Source organism: Pangasianodon hypophthalmus, chromosome 10, assembly GCF_027358585.1.
Source record: "Pangasianodon hypophthalmus isolate fPanHyp1 chromosome 10, fPanHyp1.pri, whole genome shotgun sequence".
Lineage (NCBI taxonomy): Eukaryota > Metazoa > Chordata > Actinopteri > Siluriformes > Pangasiidae > Pangasianodon > Pangasianodon hypophthalmus.
This window is the reverse complement of record NC_069719.1, coordinates 9,786,566-9,808,703: the sequence shown is the minus strand read 5'-3', so window position 1 is coordinate 9,808,703 and position 22,138 is coordinate 9,786,566. Positions and strand designations below refer to the sequence as shown.

Sequence of the window (22,138 nt, the reverse complement as noted above, 5' to 3'; positions counted from 1 at the left end):
TTAACAAACCTGAGTTTTATACTCAGAATAACTTTCCTGCTTGCAGTTTTCATGGGGATCCTGCTGAGAAGAGGGTAGTGAATGTATTGCCTTTAAAGACCATAAGGTACAGCTGGTTTCTTGTCTTGTTCAGAGGTAGTTTTGCACTCCTTGATTTTGGTATGATTATTCTGACGTGATCTTGTGGCTATTAATTGGAAGCACTGGCATTTTGATTTATAATTGCAGTATGACCAGTTTATTAACAGTGTAAAGTGTTATTTCTACTTTCTGTACAGGAACAAGTACCTGCAAAGAACAAATATTCAGAATACATTGTTTTTCCTATGATTAAATAATAACACCAAAACCCCCATTAAAGCTTAACTGATAAAAAAAAAAATAATAATAAAAAAAAAAATACTTAAAATTGTATGAATCTGTTTTCTCTTTTCTATCAATTATTCTCTGTCTTTTCTTTCCACATAGCAATATTAGAAATTATATTTTTTCAAACAGAAATGTATATATTCTATATAAAAGTAAAGAAATATAATTAGAAATGTTCTTTTACAAATGGTTATAAAGGCTCATTGCTGACCAGCACAAGAGGTTAAAAAGCTCTGCCTCTCAGTCTGATGTGGTGTTTTATATATTTTTGTCAGCTGGTGCCACCTCCAGGAAGAGCTGCAGGACCACTGTGAGTTTGTCCAGCAGGTTTGGACACAGTTTGAAGTGAATGAATGGAATATAAATCAAAGCTCCGCTTAGGATGAAGAGGGTCACATATAGGTACTCGAGCTGAGGATTGTCAACGATGGGTGCTAGAACCAGGAACACAGCCGCCAGCAGCACCAGAATGGGGATAAAAATGGGTACCTGAGAAAACCATACACAATTTTTTTTTTCATTCATTTTTCTTCTGCTTTTCCTTCATAAACATTATACACAATATTTAAACATTTCCTCTCAAACAGTAGGAGAAACTATTTAATCTTTGTTCTAAAAAAAAATAATCATTCACATTAGAGCTAATTTTTAAATAGTAGTATTTACTTTCAAAAATATATGTGACAAAATTATTGAAACCATGAAGGAATATTTTATACAAAGTCAAATAAATTGTCATTCTTGAAAAATTGATTATTTTATATTTGCTCTCAGTTCTGTCAGAACTCTATTCTTGTCTTTAGCCATGTCCTGTTTCCCTGGGATATAAATATGAGCTTGGACACATGTAAAATCCATTTGTATTCCATTGACATGAGAATATAGATGTCCACAAATTTATTTAAAAAATTGTTATGGAGAATTTTTTGTATGTGGTTAAAGAAAGGAAGATGTTAAGTAATAGACCACTTTTCCTGATGAATACAGTTTTGAGGCTGTCAGGGATTTCCAGAGGCAGAAGTGCAGCAGCCAAAGTCTATGTAGATATATTAAAGGATATACACTCACCAGCCACATTAATAGGAACACCTGTAACCCTGCTCATTCATGCAATTATCCAATCAACCAATCATGTTGCAGCATCACAATGCATAAATGCATGCAGAGACAGGTCAAGAGCTTTAACTAATGTTCACATCAAACATCAGAATGGGGAGAGAATGTGATCTCAGTGAATGTGACCATGTCATGGTAGAGAGGAACTCAAATAACCACTCTTTACAACCATGGAGAGCAGAAAAGCATCTCAGAATGCACAACACCTTAAGGTTCAACATGGCGTGTGTTCTCAGATGCTTTTCTGGTCACTACGGTTGTAAAGACTTACTATAGCCTTCCTGTAAGCTCAAACCAGTCTGGCCATTCTTCTCTGACCTCTGACCAACAAGGTATTTCTGCCCACAGAATGATTTTTTGCACCATTCTGTGTAAACTGTAGAGTCTGTTGTGCCTAGAAATCCCAGAAGATCAGCAGTTTCTGAATTACTCAAAGCAGCCTGTCTGGCACCAGCAGCCAGGCCACAGTCTAACTGACTAAGAACATATCCCATATGTACAGTTGTTCCTAATAAAGTGGCCATGAGTGTATATGGGATTGTAATCCTGTGTAGGTATTCTCGTACCTTTGTTCTTAATGATCATCTATAATATGCATCCATTTTGTATAAGAACAAAAGTATTTTTAATCTCTCTCACCTTGTAAGCATGTGGAAGATCAGACTTTTTGAATTTTAGATAGAGTAGTCCAGATACCGTAACTCCATAGAAGAACCAGGAGGTAAAGCTGAAGGTCATAGTGGAATTAGAAGAACAGGTGATAAATACAAGTGATCATCACATGCACAGCCTATGATAATACTGTTTATATTGTTGCCGTTCAAGGGCAGTGGAGTTAAGCCAAATTGTTTGATATCACTGTACTGTACACATTCAAAAAACTCTTATCATGATCTGACAGCTCTTATCATCTTTTCTGCACGTGTATACTCTAGATCAGTCATATCATCATTTACACAACAGCAATATTGTTGTATGGTTATATTTTACAATAAAAAATTATTGCTCACTAAATTAATATCTTTATTCAGAGGCAGTTTTAAACATTCTAATCTGGGTATATTATAAGCCACATAATACATTTTGTACCCTTTAAATGGACATAATAATAAATGTATTGTGCTTGTAGTGCCAGTGAAGCTTCAAATGTTACATCTTGTCCAGACCTGAAGAAGTTGATTATTCCCTGGAAGTCTCCAGGAATGAGCACAATGAAAGCGATGATGGTGGTAAAAATGAGAGCTGGAGAGGGAGTGAGGCGTCGCACATGGGCCATGGACAGGATGCTAGGCTGAAAGAGAAACAAAACATGAAGGAAAAAACATAGGATATACTGTAACATCTTAGGTCAGACGTTTGAGGTGTGCTTGATGAAGTTCACTTGATACACAAGTTACGATGAAAATATATATAGAGTCCATACTAGAATAATAATAATGTTATTCTTTGTGTATTTTTAAAATGTATACTAAAGGTTTAATTCCTACTTTTTACTTACCATGTGACCCTCTCGGGCAGCTACAAAGGCAATTCGCCCTCCACTGAAGAATGATCCATTCAGCGTGCCAAAGGAAGATAATGCTGCTGCAATAGACATCACCCAGCCCAAGCTGCCCAGGACCTTATTGCTGTTATCAGAGAAAAGATGGTGATCTTCAGTGGATCATTTTTTATAATATATACATGATTGTAGTGCTGTTCCAGGAATGTAACTTGCATTATCTTCTGTGAGTGCAAACTGTGAATACCTACCCCCAAGTAACTGCTACAGCACTGGACATCATCATCTCTCTAGGAGTCATGACGGCCAGATAACTGATATTAACCAGCAGGTAGAGGATCGTTACCATTGGGATGGCAATCATTAATGCCCGGGGGAGATTTACCTTTCACAAATGAATATAATGTGAAATTCAGTACAATTAATTCAATTCAATTCAATTTTATTTTATATAGCGCTTTTAACAATGGACATTGTCACAAAGCAGCTTTACAGAAATAAATGGATTCACAAAAAAAAAAAAAAAAAAAGATATATTGTAAATATGTGAATTTATCCCTAATGAGCAAGCCAGAGGCGATGATGGCAAGGAAAAACTCCCTGAGATGATATGAGGAAGAAGCCTTGAGAGGAACCCATCCTCATCTGGGTGCAACAGATAGTGCAATTATATATAAATCCCTTCTATTATTGTGTACTATATGGACAAATAGTGCAATTGTGCAACCAATAAATTCATCACAGTTTTTGCAAGAAGACCGGCTGGTCCACTGATGGAGTCCTGAGTCCGAATTATTTGTACAATTATTTGCTGATATTTACAAATCTCATAATCATTCATGCACTTCTAGATGTCCCACCAACTTGGATTTCTGTTTTCTCCGGAGCATATCTTTACTCAACACCCTTTCTTACACTTAATACAATTTGCCTTTACTCAACGACACCTGTATACTGAATAGATTTATATAATCCTACTATCTGGTAGGGTTTGTATAGACTATTCGACTAGTCACAGCTGTAGGGAGGAAGCATTTATTTTTCTCCTTAACACTTTGACTGCAAGTTTAGAGTCAAATCAGCGGTGCGTGCCACCTCAAACTGACTGATCCAGAGTCACTTAGACATCACATGGTCTTTTCCTCATGTCATCTCAGGCAGTTGTTGCTTGCTGCTGCTACCTCAGCTCATTAGGGATCTAAATCTACATCCAGTTTCTTTAAAGATGCTTTGTGACAGTATACTGTATATTACTGAGAGTGATATAAAAAATAAAATGAAATTGAACTGAAATTGAATATCTTAACACTTTGTTGTAGAGGGATCCATGTTTAGCAACAACTGAGTATACTATATCAAATAGAGATATGAATAGATAGAGAAAATATATAATGTAAATATACTATGTCAATTAAGTATATCAAATCCAAAATCTCACACAACTTACCTCTGGCTTTTTGACCTCCTCAAGTACAAAGTTTAAATTGTACCATCCTCCGAAAGCCCAGAGTCCCTGATACAGAGCCATTCCAATGCCACTGAGCCCCACATTTGTGCCCTCAAAGGCAACGTCTGGATTTCCAAGGCTTCCCAGGCCATTTTGGGCCATGGCAACTATTCCACCAATAACGATCACCATCAGACCTACAACTTTTGCCACCAGGAAGATAACCTGAATGGCCATGGCAAAGCGAACATTCAGTATATTGATGATAGCCACCACAAAAATGCACGCCACTGCTATACATTTCACCACCAGTGAAGGTGGAATGCAGCCTGGATAAAAAGGAGCCACAGCATACTGAGCAAAGCTCAAGGCTACAGCCGCAATACCTGCTGGCTTCACTACGATTGTGAATGTGAATGCCACAAAGAATGCAGGTAAGGGTCCGTAGATTCTCAGGACGTAGATGAATTCACCTCCAGATTCTCTGAACATGGTGCCAAGCTCTGCATAAGTGAGCGCAGCACATAGAGTCACCAGGCCACACACAGCCCAGATGACCAAACTCGCTCCAGGGCTTCCAACGTTGGATATCACAAACTGAGGGGACATAAAGATCCCCGATCCTATCATAGTGCCTGCGACCAGAGATACCGCACTAATTAACCCTACCTCCCGCTTCAGCTTCAGCCCTTTTTGCTTGTCGCTTGCCATGGTGCCGTGGTGAGAGTGAAAATGAGCTTAATACATCTTGCAGTAAAAGAAAAGATCTGAAGGATGGGCAATAAGATACTAAGTACAAAGTATTTCCGATTAAATATTAACATTTATGACAGCGTGGTGTACGGTACTGTGCAGGAGTCTTAGGCCAACCTAAAAAATTATGCTTAAAGGAATTTATCTGTGTAGGAGGCAGGGGATAAATTGGGGCAGGGAACTTGTCACGACTTTGGCAAAAATTCATTTTGCGAGCAACAAGTATTACTAATCAAGTAATACTAATCTTATCTTGTTACTTATTTGTAACAAATATCAAACAAAGAAACAAATAAAGAATTGTGTTATGGTGGCCACTGTATATGTGAATCAGACAGCTAATACAAGAATACATAAGGAAAACTATATTACAACCAGAGTTAATACCAGATTTGCAAAATCATTTGCAATCATAAACATGACAAATTAGCTGATATCAGTAACTAAGTAAGTAGCATTTTGATTTATATCAATTTATTAGCAATGTACAATAAAGTCGATTGGGACTTTATTCCTGCTTCCCCAGTTCTTCCAGATTGCAATTCTGTACTAACACAAGGAAATGAATTAAGGGTCAGAACATGAATTTAATAATATTTTATTATTTTATATTTTTTTGTAAATAAAACTGAACAGAATTAGATAAAAGGTTAAAAAAAAACTAACTGTTTGAAAGATGAAAGTATTTTTACAGAAGCACAAATGTATATAATTACCATGAAATTAAAATAATATTTTGCAAAAATGTTTATTTAGACTAGAAAGCCATAAGGCTTCTACTTGTATTATAAGCCAAGAAAGCATGATTTCTTTTTTCATAAAATTCATAAAAGGCAACATGTCCACATTTTTTACTTGTTCTAGAACTAAAACAAACCCTAAATGCTCACCACCCATAATACACTGGTAATAAATTTATGAAAAACCCTTTTAAGGGCCCAATATTGACCAGAGCAAGAGGACGAAAAGCTCTGCTTCCAAGTCTGATGTGATGTTTTATACATTTTTGTCAGCTGGTGCCACCTCCAAGAAGAGCTGCATGACCACTGTGAGTTTGTCCAGCAGGTTTGGACACAGTTTGAAGTGAATGAATGGAATATAAATCAAAGCTCCACTTAAGATGAAGAGAGTGACATACAGGTACTCAAGCTGAGGATTGTCAACGATGGGTGCTAGAACCAGGAACACGGCCGACAGAAAAACCAGGATAGGGATAAAAATGGGTACCTGAGAAGATCATATAAAAACAGAATAAGCAAAAAGATCTTCTTAACACACATACACGTTATATTTACATAATGTACATTTGTCAGAATCGTTGACAACCCTAAGGAAAACTTTAAATAAATGCTGACAAATGACAAATTGCTGTCAGTCACCAGGAACATTAATCATGTCCTGTTTCACTGGGGTGTAAATATGAGGTTGAATGCAAGTAATCCATTACCATGGGAAAAAATATAGAGATTCCAACACAAAAATCGGGTAATTACAAGTTTACAAAAATTGTATTTAACTTACTAAATTTACATAATGGGTATAAAAATAGACAAGCAGTTAAAAATGCCATTCAGTGAAATTAGGGCAATAACAAAGCATTTTACATGTCTGAAACATGATGGAGATTTGCCAGGAATTGGACTCATGACCACACTGTCTACCCACACAGTGAGGATGATGCTGGTGGAGAGGTTAAAGTGTCTAAAGATCACAGCTGCAGAACTGCACGGTTTAGTTGATTCTTGTGGTTATCAAGTTTCAAGACTATTAACTGTCACTTTCATATGAACAAGCTGTTACAAGAAAGGTTGGTAGGTGTCCTGTGATAATGGAGAGCTATTGAGTGGAAGGGAATTGAAAAGGACAAAATGGGGGTAAATCCCCCTTAAGAAAATCAGAAACGAGAATACAAGCAAGGTCAAAACACAGAACTAACTAGAAATGCAAAACAAGGAAACAAGGAAATGCAGGTAAACATGGCTTAGAAATGCATATTATTGATAAGATAATACTTTGAGATTAGACAAAGACACAGGAGAGAATAAATAAATAAACTAATCAGTTGATGAACTTAGAACACCTGGACACACTTGGGAAAACACCAAGGATAGGATGTGGAAGAGACAAGACTCAAGTCAATACAAAGGCACATGACAAGGTAAAGAAAAGTCATGCTGAGGAGAGGAATTTATGATATAGACAGTACACAGGAAGAGATTTAGTGCTGTTATTTTGTCCAGCACAGGCATCACAGAGTATTAATTGTGAGGGTGCCGATAATTTTGCAATCAGTGTTTTGTAGAAACAGTGCACTAAAGGCATCTTTATTATTATTTGCACCTCATTATATGGAATAAAAAAATATATTAGGCCACAATTTTAGGGAGCTTTGGGCATGTGAATCTCTCTCACCTTGTATGCACGAGGAAGATCAGAATTTCTAATTTTTAGATAGAGGAGTCCTGATATCGTAAGTCCATAGAAGAACCAGGATATGAAGCTGAAAGTCAAATGGAGTGGAATTAGAGGAAGAATAGGTCGATGCAGTAAAACTGGTCACATCACATTACATGCATAATTTAAATTAAATACAAATTTATATTGTTGCTATTTTAAAGACATGGAGTTCAGCCAAACGATTTGATATTGCTGTATTTTTCACATGTATAATAACAACTCTTATTATGGACAGACAGCTCTTATAATCAATTCCGTCATGTGTTCATCATAAGTCACATGATTTATGCAACAGCAATACTATTGTATGCTTATAATTAATGCACATTTATTGCACACTATATTAATTTCGTTATTCAGAAGCACTATTAAGCATTCTGATCTGGGTATATTACATTATATATTATATTATTAAGTCATGTAATACATTTTGTACCCTTATTATTATCCAGACCTGAAGAAGTTGATTATGCCCCGAAAATCTCCAGGAATGAGCACAATGAAGGCGATTATGGTGGTAAAGATGAGAGCTGGAGAGGGAGTGATGCGTCGCACATGGGCCATGGACAGGATGCTAGGCTGAAAGAGCAACAAAACATAAAGAATTCATCAAAGAAAAACATTTTAGGATATAACATCTTATGTCAGACGTTTAAGGTGTTCTTGAAACAAATATAGATCAGAGGGTCATAGTATATTTTTAAAAGGTATAACTACAAATATTAAAGGCTTCATTAGTACTTACCATGTGACCCTCTCGGGCAGCTACAAAGGCAATTCGCCCTCCACCAAAGAACGATCCATTCAGCGTGCCAAAGGAAGATAATGCTGCTGCAATAGACATCACCCAGCCCCATCTGCCCAGCACTTTATTGCTGTTATCAGAGAAAAGATGGTGATCTTCAGTGGGTCTTTTTTAATAATACATACATGAATTTAGTGCTGTCCCAGAGGCGTTACATGTATTATCTCCTGTGGGTGCAAACTGTGAATACCTACCCCCAAGTAACTGCTACAGCACTGGACATCATCATCTCTCTAGGAGTCATGACGGCCAGATAACTGATATTAACCAGCAGGTAGAGGATCGTTACCATTGGGATGGCAATCATTAATGCCCGGGGGAGATTTACCTTTCACAAATGAATATAATGTGAAATTCAGTACAATTTTTTTTTTTTTTTTGTCATTTACAAATATCATAAAATCATTCATACAGAAATAGATTTCTGTTTCCTCTAGAGAATATCTTTACAGTTTGTTGTGGAATTATGCATATTTACCAGCTAAATATACCATTTTAACCATTTGAGATATTAAAATATATACTATGTTATGTTTATCATATCAACACAAAATATCATGCAACCTACCTCTGGCTTTTTCACCTCTTCAAGCACAAAGCTCAAATTAGACCATCCTGAGAAAGCCCAGAGTCCCTGATACAGAGCCATTCCAATGCCACTGAGCCCCAGATTTGTGCCCTCAAAGGCAATGTCCGGATTTCCAAGGCTTCCCAGGCCATTTTGGGCAATGGTAACTATTCCACCAATAACGATCACCATCAGACCTACAACTTTTGCCACCAGGAAGATAACCTGAATGGCCATGGCAATGCGAACATTCAGTATATTGATGGTAGCCACCACAAAAATGCACGCCACTGCTATACATTTCACCACCAATGTAGGTGGAATGCAGCCTGGATAAAAAGGAGCCACAGCATACTGAGCAAAGCTCAAGGCTACAGCCACAATACTTGACGGCTTCAACACGATTATTACCGTGAATGCCACAAAGAATGCAGGTAAAGGTTGGTAGATTCTCAGGACGTAGATGAATTCACCTCCAGATTCTCTGAAGATTGTACCAAGCTCTGCATAAGTGAGCGCAGCACATAGAGTCACCAGGCCACACACAGCCCAGATGACCAAACTCGCTCCAGGGCTTCCAACGTTGGACATCACAAACTGAGGGGACATAAAGATCCCCGATCCTATCATAGTGCCGGCAGCCAGAGATACCGCACTAATTAACCCTACCTCCCGCTTCAGCTTCAGCCCTTTATGCTCGTTGCTTTTCATGGTGCCGTGGTGCGAGTGAAAATGAGCTTAATACATCTTGCAGTAAAAGAAAATGTGTGAATCATGGGTAATAAGAAACTAAGTACTTAGTTACTAACTAAGTATTTCTGATTAAATATTAACATTTGAGGCAGCTTCGTGTACTGTGCAGAGGTCTTTGGTCAACCTAGAAAATTATGTAAATTTATCTGTGTACTAGTAGCAGGGATTAAATTGTGGGATGGCGCTTACGGGAAATGAGCTGTCTCACTTTTGGTTCATCTGAATTGGAGCTGAGCTCCAGTACTATAATTATAATAATATAATATAATAATAACTATAATAAAACATGTGGAGGCAGTGTTATGGCATGGGCATGTATAGATGCCAATGGAACTGGGTCACTGGTGTTTATTGAAGATTTGGCTAGTGATAAAAGAAGCAGGATGAATTTTGAAGTGTATAGAGCTATACTTTCTGCACAGATTCAGTCAAATGCTGCAAAATTAAATGTCTTAAATGTCCAATGACCTTAACCCAGTTGAGCATGCTTTTCACTTACTCAAGACAAAACTGAAGACAGAAAGACCCACAAACAGAAGGCAGCTGCAGTAATGGCCTGGCAAAGCAACTCAAGGGAGGAAACTCAGCATTTGGTGATGTCCGTTGGTTCCAGAAAGTTTATGAATGCTAAGAAATATAAACATTCACTTTCGAATTTGTTGAAACTTTGTTTTGGGAACATTAATGACCATCCAGTCAAGCACTTAGTACAGGAGCAGATTTGAAAACTTATATTTAATTACATTTCAGTGATCTTATGTAATGAATCATACTGAATCATAGAGTTTCCACATGTTTATTTGTTTGGGGGAAAAAATGACAACAACCCAACCACTAAGATAGCAAATATAAGCCCATTTCCTCAAAAGTATAATAAAGTTAAGATTATCTTAATACAGTATGTACAAGGAGTATCCAGTATGATGCTTGTTCTACCATTTAATAGTAATCTTTGTGCTGCAATGCTTTTGAAAACTTAGACAAAAATTATAACTCCTAAGAAACATAAACAGTTTAGGCTGTAATTGGCGAATTTGGTGAAACATTGCTTTAAGAAAATTAAGAGCCAAATATTGACCAGCAAGAGGCCAAAAAGCTCTGCCTCACAGTCTGACATGGTGTTTTATACATTTTTTTCAGCTGGTGCCACCTCCAGGAAGAGCTGCAGGACCACTGTGAGTTTGTCCAGCAGGTTTGGACACAGTTTGAAGTGAATGAATGGAATATAAATCAAAGCTCCACTTAAGATGAAGAGGGTCACATATAAGTACTCAAGCTGAGGATTGTCAACGATGGGTGCTAGAACCAGGAACACAGCCGCCAGCAGCACCAGGATAGGGATAAAAATGGGTACCTGAGAAGATCATATAAAAACAGAATAGCAAAGAGTTAAAGAAATAAAGAGAAACAGTAATAATCTTTTGGCAAATTTAATCTGGTATCATAGTGCAGAGTGAGCATGTATTTTTTCACAATTTGATTAGCAGATAAGGTATCTTCTTCATTTTCACATCATAATAGTTTTACAATCATGTGAAGCTCTCTCACCGTGTATGCACGAGGAAGCTCAGGACATTTTATTTTTAGATAGAGTAACCCCGATATTGTAACTCCATAGAAGAACCAGGCTGTAAAGCTGAAGATCAAATGGAATAGAATTAGAGAAGAAATACAGAGCTAATTTCTTGCATTAAAACTAGTCTCCACATGCAAAACCTGAGTTCACTAAATATTCATAGTGCAGGTGCTACAAAGTCATGGAGTTTAGCCAAATGATTTTTTTATAGCAGTATTGGTCACATGTATAATAACTCCTATCATGGAGAGATAGCTCCTATCATGTTAATAACATTTTTTTCTTTACACAACAGCAATAATGTTGTATGAGTACATTTTAACCCATAACGTGATTGGATTAAAAGGTTGTAAAAAACAATCACACCATTCAAAACACTCCTTCTTGTCCTCTCTGGGTGAATAATAATTATGTATTGTGCTTGTAGTGCCAGTGAAGCTGCAGGTTACATGTTATCCAGACCTGAAGAAGTTGACTATGCCCTGGAAATCTCCTGGAATGAGCACAATGAGGGAGATGATGGTGGTGAAGATAAGAGCTGGAGAGGGAGTGAGGCGTCGCACATGGGCCATGGCCAGGATGTTAGGCTGAAAGAGCAACAGTTTTTTTTAACAATGTTTTAAATATTTGGTCTTAGCTTTAAATCAGGAAACTAATATTATACAACAACATTTCCATAAACCAACACATGAAAATTCATTTTTTTAAAAATGGCCTGGTGGTGCAGCATGTAGCATTGCCTCTTCACAGCTCGGATTACCGTTTGTGGGAAGTTTTGCTTTTCCTCCGTGTTCTATTTCTACCTCCAAAAAAACATACTGGTAGGTGAACTGGCTACTCTAGACTGTCCAGCCATGTGAATGAGTGTATGTGTATGTGGATGTGTTTGTTCGATAGAGTGGCATCGCATCCATCGTGTATTTGTGCCTTATGCCCAGTGTTCCTGGGATAGGCTCCATCATCCATCCATCAACCATGAAGATGAATGAATGAAAACTAGACACACTGCCTCAGAAATTAACTGAAATACAGAAGTAGACTTGAGTGCATGATAACATTCTAGAGTGAGTACTACATTAACAGACTTTCCAGAAGTTAACACTGAGTGTGTCACCTGTAAAAAAGGCTGCTGCAGTTAAAAGGATGAAGGCAAAATAATATTTTTTCTTGTTTTCCTTACCATATGACCTTCTCGGGCAGCTACAAAACAAACTCGTCCTCCACTGAAGAACGATCCATTCAGAGAGCCAAAGGATGACAGTGCTGCTGCGATAGACATCACCCAGCCCCAGCTGCCCAGGACCTTATTGCTGTTTTCAGAGGCAAAACACTGCTCAGTCACTGACCAACAATATACTCAGTGTGCCATGCCATTTTTCTGAATGCAGAAAAAAAACAAAAAACAAAATAAACTTACCCCCAAGTAACTGCCACAGCACTGGATACCATCATCTCTCTTGGAGTCATGGCAGCCAGATAACTAATATTGACCAGCAAGTAGAGGATTGTTACCATCGGGATGGCAATCATTAATGCCCGGGGGAGATTTACCTTACGCAAATAGATACAACGTAGAAATCAGTACATCTTTTACTGATATTTACAAATTTCATAATAATCTCTAATTGACTTCTAGGTACCCTTCAAAAAAGATTTGTTTCCATGAGAGCATGATAGAATAACATTTTGTTGTAGATCAATGAATATTTGTAACAGTTAAGTATAATATATAAAGAGATCCTCAACACAAAATATCTTACTTCTCACCTCTGGATGTTTCAACTCCTCAGTCACAAAGTTTAGATTAGACCATCCTGCGAAAGACCAGAGTCCCTGATACACAGCCATTCCTATGGGACTGAGCCCCAACTTTATGCCCTGAAAGGCAATGTCCAAATTGCCAAGGCTTTCCAGGCCACTCTGGACCACGACCATCATTCCGCCAATCACAATTACTATCAGAGCCATCACTTTGGCCACCAGAAAGATAACTTGAATGGCCATGGTGAAGCGAACATTTAGCATATTGATGGTGGCCACCACCAAAATGCACACCACTGCTATACTTTTCACCACCATTATAGGTGGCATGCAGCCTGGATAAAATGGAGCCACAGCATACTGAGCTAAACTCAGGGCCATGGCTGCAATACCTGCTGGCTTCAACACGATTGTAAAAGTGAATGCCACAAAGAATGCAGGTAAGGGTCCATAGATTCTCAGGACGTAGATGAATTCACCTCCGGATTCTCTGAACATGGTGCCGAGCTCTACATAAGTGAGCGCAGCACATAGAGTCACCAGGCCACACACAGCCCAGATGACCAAACTCGCTCCAGGGCTTCCAACGTTGGACATCACAAACTGAGGGGACATAAAGATCCCCGATCCTATCATAGTGCCTGCGACCAGAGATACCGCACTAATTAACCCTACCTCCCGCTTCAGCTTCAGCCTTTTATACTCTCTTCTTTTCATGATACAAGTGAAAATGAGCTTACCAAAGTTTGCAATGAAAGGAGAGAAAACATGATGGGTGGGTAATAAGACACTAAGTCCAATGTATTTCTGCTTACATATTAACATTTATGGCAGCTTGGAAAAAGGTACTGTAAAAAAGCTTTAGGGCAACTTAGGGCAAATTAGAATGCAACCATATAGTTAGTGTTTGTTGTGAACATGTTTCTCATCATCATTTTAAGGCACTCCAGCAATTCCACATTTAACTACCATCACATCTAATTCAAATGAATTAGACTCTGATTAGCCAAACCTGGAGTCATAGTGGTGTGTTGTGGTAATTACAAATAAAACAGCCACGCTATAACACTGAGACATTGACAAAACTGTCATTGTATGTTTTTTTTAATCACCAACAATTTGATTCAGTTCGATTCACTTTTATTTAGTTAGCACTTTTAACAATAGACAACAATAGACAGCAGCTTTGCAGAAATCTGGATGTAGCTTTATGAGCAAATATGACCAACCCAGATTATTCCTTTTAGAGACAGAAAGAAATCTTCGAATTGCTTAGCATTTGACTGTCATCTGGCACCAAAGTTAATGCTTTGACTGTGACAAAAATCTTTTGGTGTAGTCTTGTAGAAATGAATTTGTAGGTGTAATATTGTAGAAATGGTTGTGTAAGGCATGTTGCAGTTGGGAAATTGTTTGTAGAAAGCAAATCAAGCAACAACCACGTCTTACAGAATGGCCTTCATTCATTCAAGTTGTTTACAATCAAATCTCATCATAATAAAGTGTGTATGCAAATCCCGCTGGAATTTTCTGTAGTCATCAATTTCATCTTTGGCATAACTGTATGATCAAATAATCAATCATTCTAGCCAGTACAGTAAGTAGAACAGTATAATCAATAGCAATTAAAATCAAATAACCGATAATAATCACACTGCTCAGTAGGAAAGGTGTCTGGATCAAGAGGGTTTTTTTTCTAAACTAGATGCTACTACTGTATTTTAGAAGATTCCTCAGCATAAGGATTCAGTCCCATTCACAACCTTCATCACACCCTTCAGTAGATATTACTTCCATTGTCTTATTTTTGCGATTTCACCAACTCATTAACTCATTCATTTCCAGAAGATACTGGTACTGATGCTAGACGGCCTGGAAGGAACTGTTTGCCATGTTGATGATATCTTGGAGTATGAGGCTGTGTGTAAGGAACACAATAACAGGGTTTGGTGTTATGTGAGGTTTTGTGAGGCTTCCAAAGTGCTAACTGACCCTGAATGTTAAACTGAATATTAAACTGAATGTCAGTTAAAGTTCCTCAGTCTTATTATTAGTGCTGCTCATGTACAGCCAAACCCAGACAAGATCAAAGCAGTCTTAAATATGCCAACACCCAAAGATCACCATATGGTCCTGTCTCATCTCAAACCCTAAGGTTAGTGGCAAACAGTAGCCTTCATATCACACAGTATGATGGTTACAGAATGAATCCCTTGTGGGATTGAACCAAACCGGCCTTTCATCACAAAATTAATTTGTATTGGCTTGAGTTACTTCCTTGGATCTTGGATAGCTGTAGTCTGCTGACTGCTTTCTTTTCCTGGCTCATTGCTGCCAACACCTGCTTAAAATAAATTGTATTATAAATGATACTGTATGTATCTGAGGGTAGATTGTTGCATGTTAAATGCATGTAATATGTAAATAAGGACTAGTAAACGGGACTTGCATACACATCTGAACTGTATTCATTATTTTCACTCAAATAATTTTGCCATCATGTGACTGTTTAATGAATCAGACACTGACTTGTTCATACATCTTTCTGAGTGCTCAAAACAACCTCCTTATGTCTAATGGATTCACCACCATCATGACAGTTGTAGATGGATTTTCTAATACCGGTGTCTAAGTTTCCCCATAGCTATGGAGACAGCAGAACTGTACATACAGTGTGTGCTATTATATAAGAGGCCCATGTTTATCTGCAACATGTAGTCAATCATCAGAAAATTCAAGCTGATCACATCGAAGATTCAACAATTCAGATAGCTGCAGGAGAGCAGTACTACCTCTTTGTCTCTCCACACCTGTCCACAAGGGATCTAAGAGTATAGCTGCCTTCATAGAGGTTACATGGGTTCTTTCATATTCACAGATCAGTTTCATATTTCATATTCTTGAACTCTGTACTAGGTCTAGAATCTCATTCATATTTAATGCTTCAATATTCAAATGTGTGGTCTTATTCTCTTATCTTCCCAGGTCATTGGACACACCATTTCCATTGCTTGATGTAGATGCTGTCCAGCTTGTTTTGTGTGGAAATTACTGGATTCCTGCCACAAAGACCACTAGCTGCTTTACCTGATACCCTATGTGCAGGGTACAGCTCTGAAGAAAGGTTAAGAGTCCCTGCCGAGGACATCCTGGGCTACTTCTTGATCACCTCCATTTCCGAGGAACACATCCACATCTGAAGAACACCCTTCTAGCCAGCCAATAATTCTGGAGTTGTCTATAGTACCTGAAAGTAATGGAATTACCCCATCTTCCCATGTAATAGCAATGCTGTCCCAAAAGGATTCTTCAGCTGTGTAGTCTGGCCCCTATTTGCAAACCCTTAATATTCTACCTAATGAAAACAAAATAACACTAAGCTAAATGAAACTCAAAAGCTAAGAATGCAACTTTTTCTACTTTCTCATATTAGTTACACTGTGTGGATTTATTTACTCATACATCAATCCAGGTGCTCAAATTTGTGTTATATTTTGTTCACAAATGTACATATATGCCTAAGAAGAGCTGGTGAAAAGCACAATGAAGTCTGTCTGCTGGATTCTGTGAGTCACAGAAAGAGCTTTGTCATGGACATTACAACCAAAGTGGTAGGGAAATGCTCAAGGACAATGGACTAATGAATGCTGAGGAATATAAACAGAATTCATACTGCTATATATTTCACTGATAAACAGACTTGTAAAAGGCCTTGTAGAGAGAGAATTGCCTATTTTTCACCTGACAAAAACAGTTCCACACCAGTGTTAAAGTGGTAATAGATCATCCGTCACACTCTTAAATGGTAAAGCATGATTCATATCTGCACGACTGTTAAAGCCACCTTTTCTAATTTTGCATTGTTTCACTGTGTGGATTACATGCAACAAGGCAGTGATTTACTACTGTTATCTTCCTCATCTTTCTTTAACATAAGATAAGAATTACCTCAGGACGCTTAAGCTCTTCAGTCACAGAGTTCAGGTTGTTCCAGCCATCATAGGACCACAGACACTGATAGAAAGCCATTCCAATCACACCAATGCTTTGGCTGGTCCCTTCAAATGCATTCTGAAGATTACTGGTGTTTCCTTGAATAAGCAACACCACACCACCGATGGAAATAACCAGCAGTGCAAGGAATTTAACTGCCATGAGGATTGTGGTGACAGCTATGGAAAAGCGCACATTCAGGCTGTTCATTATCACCAAGATTAAGAGGCCACAAGCAGCTACAGACTTCACTACCACAGCTGGAGGTTCACAGTCTTCATAGAAGGGTGCGACAGCATTCTGGGCAAAGCTGAGAGCCAGTCCAGTCATACTGGTTGGCCTCACAACCAGCACAGAGGTGAAGGCAAAAATAAAAGCCATCAGGTTGCCAGAAGTACGTATTATGTAGATGTATTCACCTCCAGATTCACGGATAACTGTTCCTAGCTCAGCATAGCTCAGTGATGCCAGCATTGACAACAGGCCACAGGAGGCCCAGATCACCAAGCTAGCCCCAGGACTCCCGATGTTCAGCAGCACAGTCTGCGGGGACATGAAGATCCCTGAGCCGATCATGACCCCTGCGATTAGGGACACTCCTCCCATCAGTCCCACCTCTGACTTTAGCTGAAGTTTCTTAGATGTGCTGTCCATGTCTATATGTGTATTAGCAAATGGATTTCCAGTGCACACTTTTCACAGACACTGCAAGGTGTTATGTGCACTGTGCCCCACCTGCAATTAAGTCAGTTAATAATTACAGGCTTGAGACTACATTTAAACTCAACCCTCTATTCAGTATTATCTGCAAAGTAAGTAAGAGAAGCTATGTTAATGTCAAGCCACTCATTTAACTTTTTGTGTAATATTTTTCTCCTTTAGTCAGAGTTTTAGTGTTATAAAATTGTGGAGGTTTACACAAGCCTTTTCTGTTTGACAAGCTCTTGTTTTTGAATAACTCATCTTATCAGCAACAAAATGATTTCGTTTTTACCATGTAGCCATAGTAGTCAAACTATTAAAACCTTATTTTACTTCATTACAATGTTTACAATGTTCACAGTAACATCCAAGCCTGATCAAGACTGAGCAACTTGTGAAAACAATAAGCAGTGTTAAAGATGTATCTAGATCTAATTAAATAATGCCATGAATAACGAAATAATTAAGTGAATACCTGCATTGCAGTTTTCTTCAGTTGTTTTTTTTTTAAAGATAAATAAAAACATAATAATTTATTTATTAGATGAATATTTGAAATATGTTTGCTGCTGTTCTTCTCAGCATTCTCCTCAGTTCCAGTCTGTTGACCTTCTGTTGCTTTAAGTTTAATCTCCTGGACTGAGGCTGGCACTGAATCTTCAGGGTTCGCAGGACGTGTCACCTAAAAACTTTTAAAAACACATTTACTCTTTATAGTCTTGCTAAAACATCAAATTAAATCATTTTCTGTCTTTAGAAAGGCCATATTTTTATTAAACTTAAGGACCAAATATTTACAAGTAGCATATAATTATAGTTCAAGGACAAGATGAGGCTTTAATATGACATGGTAGACAGCAAACAAGTAATTTACTTCATGCTAATATCTTGTAATGACATACCAGTCCAGAAGATGTCACCATATAGCTAGTGTACCAATTCAGCCATCTAGAGCCAGAATGGACTCTTTTGTTAACAAGCTTGTAGACATTGAATTGAAAGCCAAGGAATTCTTGGCAATCCAGACTGACTTTAATATGATTGTCCCAATCAGTGGATAATCAGCAGCACTTATTAAAGTAAAGCCATTTCTAATAATGGACTTCTTTAAATGTGAAGTATCTCAGACTCCCTGGTTTGTAATCCACTCACCCACCGACACAAATCACTCACTCACATTTAATAGGCTTAAGATTCTCCACAAAGGGGAGTTATTACTCACAATTTTGCCTTGTGCAAAATCTCCTCAGGTGGATCTGACCACACTGAAAGCAATTCAAATGCCAGGGCTATGCAGTGGTGTGATGGATATGCTTTCAAGACTGTGCATACATTCAGTGTCTACACCTTGTCGGAATCAAAACAACAACCAGTGAAAGCAGCAGTGCAAAAAAGGTCTTGCTGCCCATCTCAAGGCCAGAGGTAAAGCTTTTTGGCCTAGTTGCTGAATCCTGCCAAGTGGGAAGAATCAGCAATAAAAAAGAATGTCATATATCAGGTGGTGAGGCTAGTCGTGGGCCAGAGCATCCTATCCCAGAGGGCTGTCTAGCTCTGCCAGGGAGAACTGCACCTGCCAGTCTGTTAAACTGGCATAGGCAAAGATGTGCCTGGACAAACTTCTTTCACAAAATTGCTACCACAAAATTGTAGAGAAAACTCCCCTAGATGTATTTTAACCAACACAATGTTGTCTCAGAGAACAAGAATATGGTGAAGTCTCAGAATTTGCAAGAAGGACTTCAGGGCCAGATGGATGGCTCTCAACTCCGGTTAGTTGATGCATCTTAAACCAGGGGGCCACCTTCCCCCAGTACCCCTGTGGCACCAGACAGCCCCTAGCCTGTGAGGGAAGCATCAGTGGTGATTATCTCTCTCTGGTGGAAAACAGCTCCCAATGTGACTTCTGATAAAACACCAGCAGGCAGGTAGGTTCTGCAGGGCCAAACAGCACATATCTGGCAGAATGGATTGTGCCAACCAGACCTGACATTAAATTTAAAGTTTGTATAGAGTATTCACATATCCTGGCCCAGATGCCAGTTCATGCCATACGTGATGCAATATCATAAGTTTTCACTATTGAGTCATCATTGCGGCTGCACGCAGTACTGCACACATCTGGGTGTAGTGCTTCATCCAGTAAAACCACCAGTAATGCAACAAAAACATCAACAGCAGGCATATGTCCAAGGTCAATCTATACAAAATCCATAATATTAGCCAGAAGACATTCCATGGAGCCTGGGCATGGATGAACTAGGGGCCCACCAATATAGAGTTCGGTGTGGTGACTCAGTCTGCTTTCTTGGCTTCTTGTTTATTGGTTGTCACTTTGTCTGGAAATTTTTTTTTACAAACAACTGGCTTTTTAGACAGATGAGCCCAAGTCAGATTCAGCTCTGAGCCAGGATTAAATTATGCCAGCAAGCACATGTGTTAGCATGAGTTAGAGCCAGTGTCCTTAAGATGGCATTGGGCACATAGCCCATTATTGTTTTCCAAGAGATTCAGTCATTGTCTGCATCAGCACAAGCATAGTTAGTCTGAAAATCTAAACTGAAATGAAAATCAGAGCAGCCCACAATCATGCTGACTGCTCCCTGCAAAATGATTTTGTCATTACTGCAGTTACAAGTTAGGGGTGGTTGCCTACTCAGTACAATGTGGACTGTTGGTGCAATCCAGCCCAAGTGAAGAAAAGCAGACGTTTGTGTAGAGGGAATACCCACTCCAAAAGAAAAGGCTGTTCATCAGTGAGAATTCCACCTAAGATTAGCAGACTGAGCAATAAACAGTGCAAGGTATGTAGAGGGAGCACCAAGTCTGTGATTCTGTGATGCTTAACAGCATGTTAGCCACTAGCTGCATTAACCAGGAAATTAGCATAACCAACCAAAATGTGTACCACTGGGAGAATAGCTCTGGCAGGAAAAATGAGAGGTACTGTCCTGCTCACTTGACTGGGACTTGTGCAGTTTATCTGTAACAATTCAAGGTGAATTATACCAGCATGCTTAAAAACAGAGTGAGAAGCAACTCACTGAAAGTATACGGTAAATAATAGCCATGTAGTGTGGGCAAGGTTGGCAACATGGCAGAGAAATAGTTAAATTCGCTGGAGCCTGCTAGAATTGAATATCCAAAATACAGAAACACTGAGTGCTATGTGAACTGAACTGAACTCAACTGAATGCTATTGGATGCTATGCTGCCTTGTAGTGTTTCAAATAATGCTTGTAATATTAGAAAGGAAAAAACACTCACTGTGAGACTCTGACAATAGACAAAAATTGCTACAGCTCAATATTGTGAATTGTGGACAGCTCAGTATTGTGTTTGAATATTCAGACATGAGTGCAGGAATAAAGGACAAAGAGAATGATTGGTGTATGATAGCAGTATTTATTGCAAATACTGTGTCATACGTCACTATGTGACCTTGGTGAAATATCTCATATCTCATCTCTGCACATGCACACATCCAGACAGTATATGTCAACTCTAGCAGTTAGCAAGGGAGAAATAGAACTCTTCAACATACAATGGAAAGCATATATCAACCGAGTAATTAATTTAACTGAGAAATTAACTGATCAAAGGGGTGTTAATTTTTTTCCCCCCGATTTAAAGTGCCAGTTCAGGTACTCACATATTGCTAGTCTGGAAAACTGAAACCATAAATTGAAAAGAAAATAACTTTTTTTTTTTTAACTATAATTAAAAATCAGTGTTATAAATGTTATCAACTAATTCAACTAATACTGCATACAGTTGAAGTGTTTGTGCTAGCCCTCCTTTTTTCATAGAAACATACTTTTCAAGGTCTATGGCTATTCGATAGAACAACTTGTTAAAGAAATTACTAGCTTATGGCCCGTCAAGGGCTCACAAAAATGCTGATGTATCCCACACAGAATGAGTTTGCCACCCTTGCCCTTGCTCTAAGGGGACATGTGAACCCAAATCATGCCAGCAAAATGCCTTCACAATATAAGGGATCTACCCATTTTTTCTTCAATATGTCATTCATCTATATAGCATGTGATAGTTACCTGTGGATGCTTAAGCTCTTCAGTGACTGAATTCAGAGTGCTCCAACCATCATAGGCCCACAGACACTGATAGAAAGCCATTCCAATCACACCAATGCTATGGCTGGTCCCCTCAAATGCATTCTGAAGATTACTGGTGTTTCCTTGAATAAGCAACACCACACCACCGATGGAAATAACTGCCAGTGCAAGGAACTTAGCTGCCAAGAGGATTGTGGTGACAGCCATGGAAGCGCGTACATTCAGACAGTTCACTATGGCCAAGAGCAGGAGGCCACAAGCAGC

The 22,138-nt window shown here is 38.5% G+C and overlaps 2 protein-coding genes across 2 annotated transcripts; both read right to left on the bottom strand.

Moving 5' to 3' along the window:
- Positions 1 to 222: 222 nt before the first annotated feature.
- LOC113538855 (b(0,+)-type amino acid transporter 1) lies at positions 223 to 9,755 on the bottom strand. Its single transcript, XM_053237706.1, has 7 exons — positions 9,017 to 9,755; positions 4,434 to 5,030; positions 3,238 to 3,371; positions 2,984 to 3,113; positions 2,658 to 2,776; positions 2,125 to 2,218; positions 223 to 858 (listed from the first exon to the last, which is right to left on the bottom strand). Exons 1-7 carry the CDS (start codon positions 9,725 to 9,727, stop codon positions 628 to 630), a joined length of 2,016 nt encoding a protein of 671 aa, XP_053093681.1. The 5' UTR covers positions 9,728 to 9,755; the 3' UTR covers positions 223 to 627.
- A 794-nt stretch (positions 9,756 to 10,549) lies between these two features.
- Positions 10,550 to 21,814, bottom strand: LOC113538747 (b(0,+)-type amino acid transporter 1). Its single transcript, XM_053237825.1, has 7 exons — positions 17,055 to 21,814; positions 13,113 to 13,709; positions 12,763 to 12,896; positions 12,526 to 12,655; positions 11,808 to 11,932; positions 11,318 to 11,405; positions 10,550 to 11,123 (listed from the first exon to the last, which is right to left on the bottom strand). The coding sequence occupies exons 1-7, from the start codon at positions 17,751 to 17,753 to the stop codon at positions 10,893 to 10,895; spliced, it is 2,004 nt and encodes a 667-aa protein (XP_053093800.1). The 5' UTR covers positions 17,754 to 21,814; the 3' UTR covers positions 10,550 to 10,892.
- Between the last annotated feature and the right edge of the window lie 324 nt (positions 21,815 to 22,138).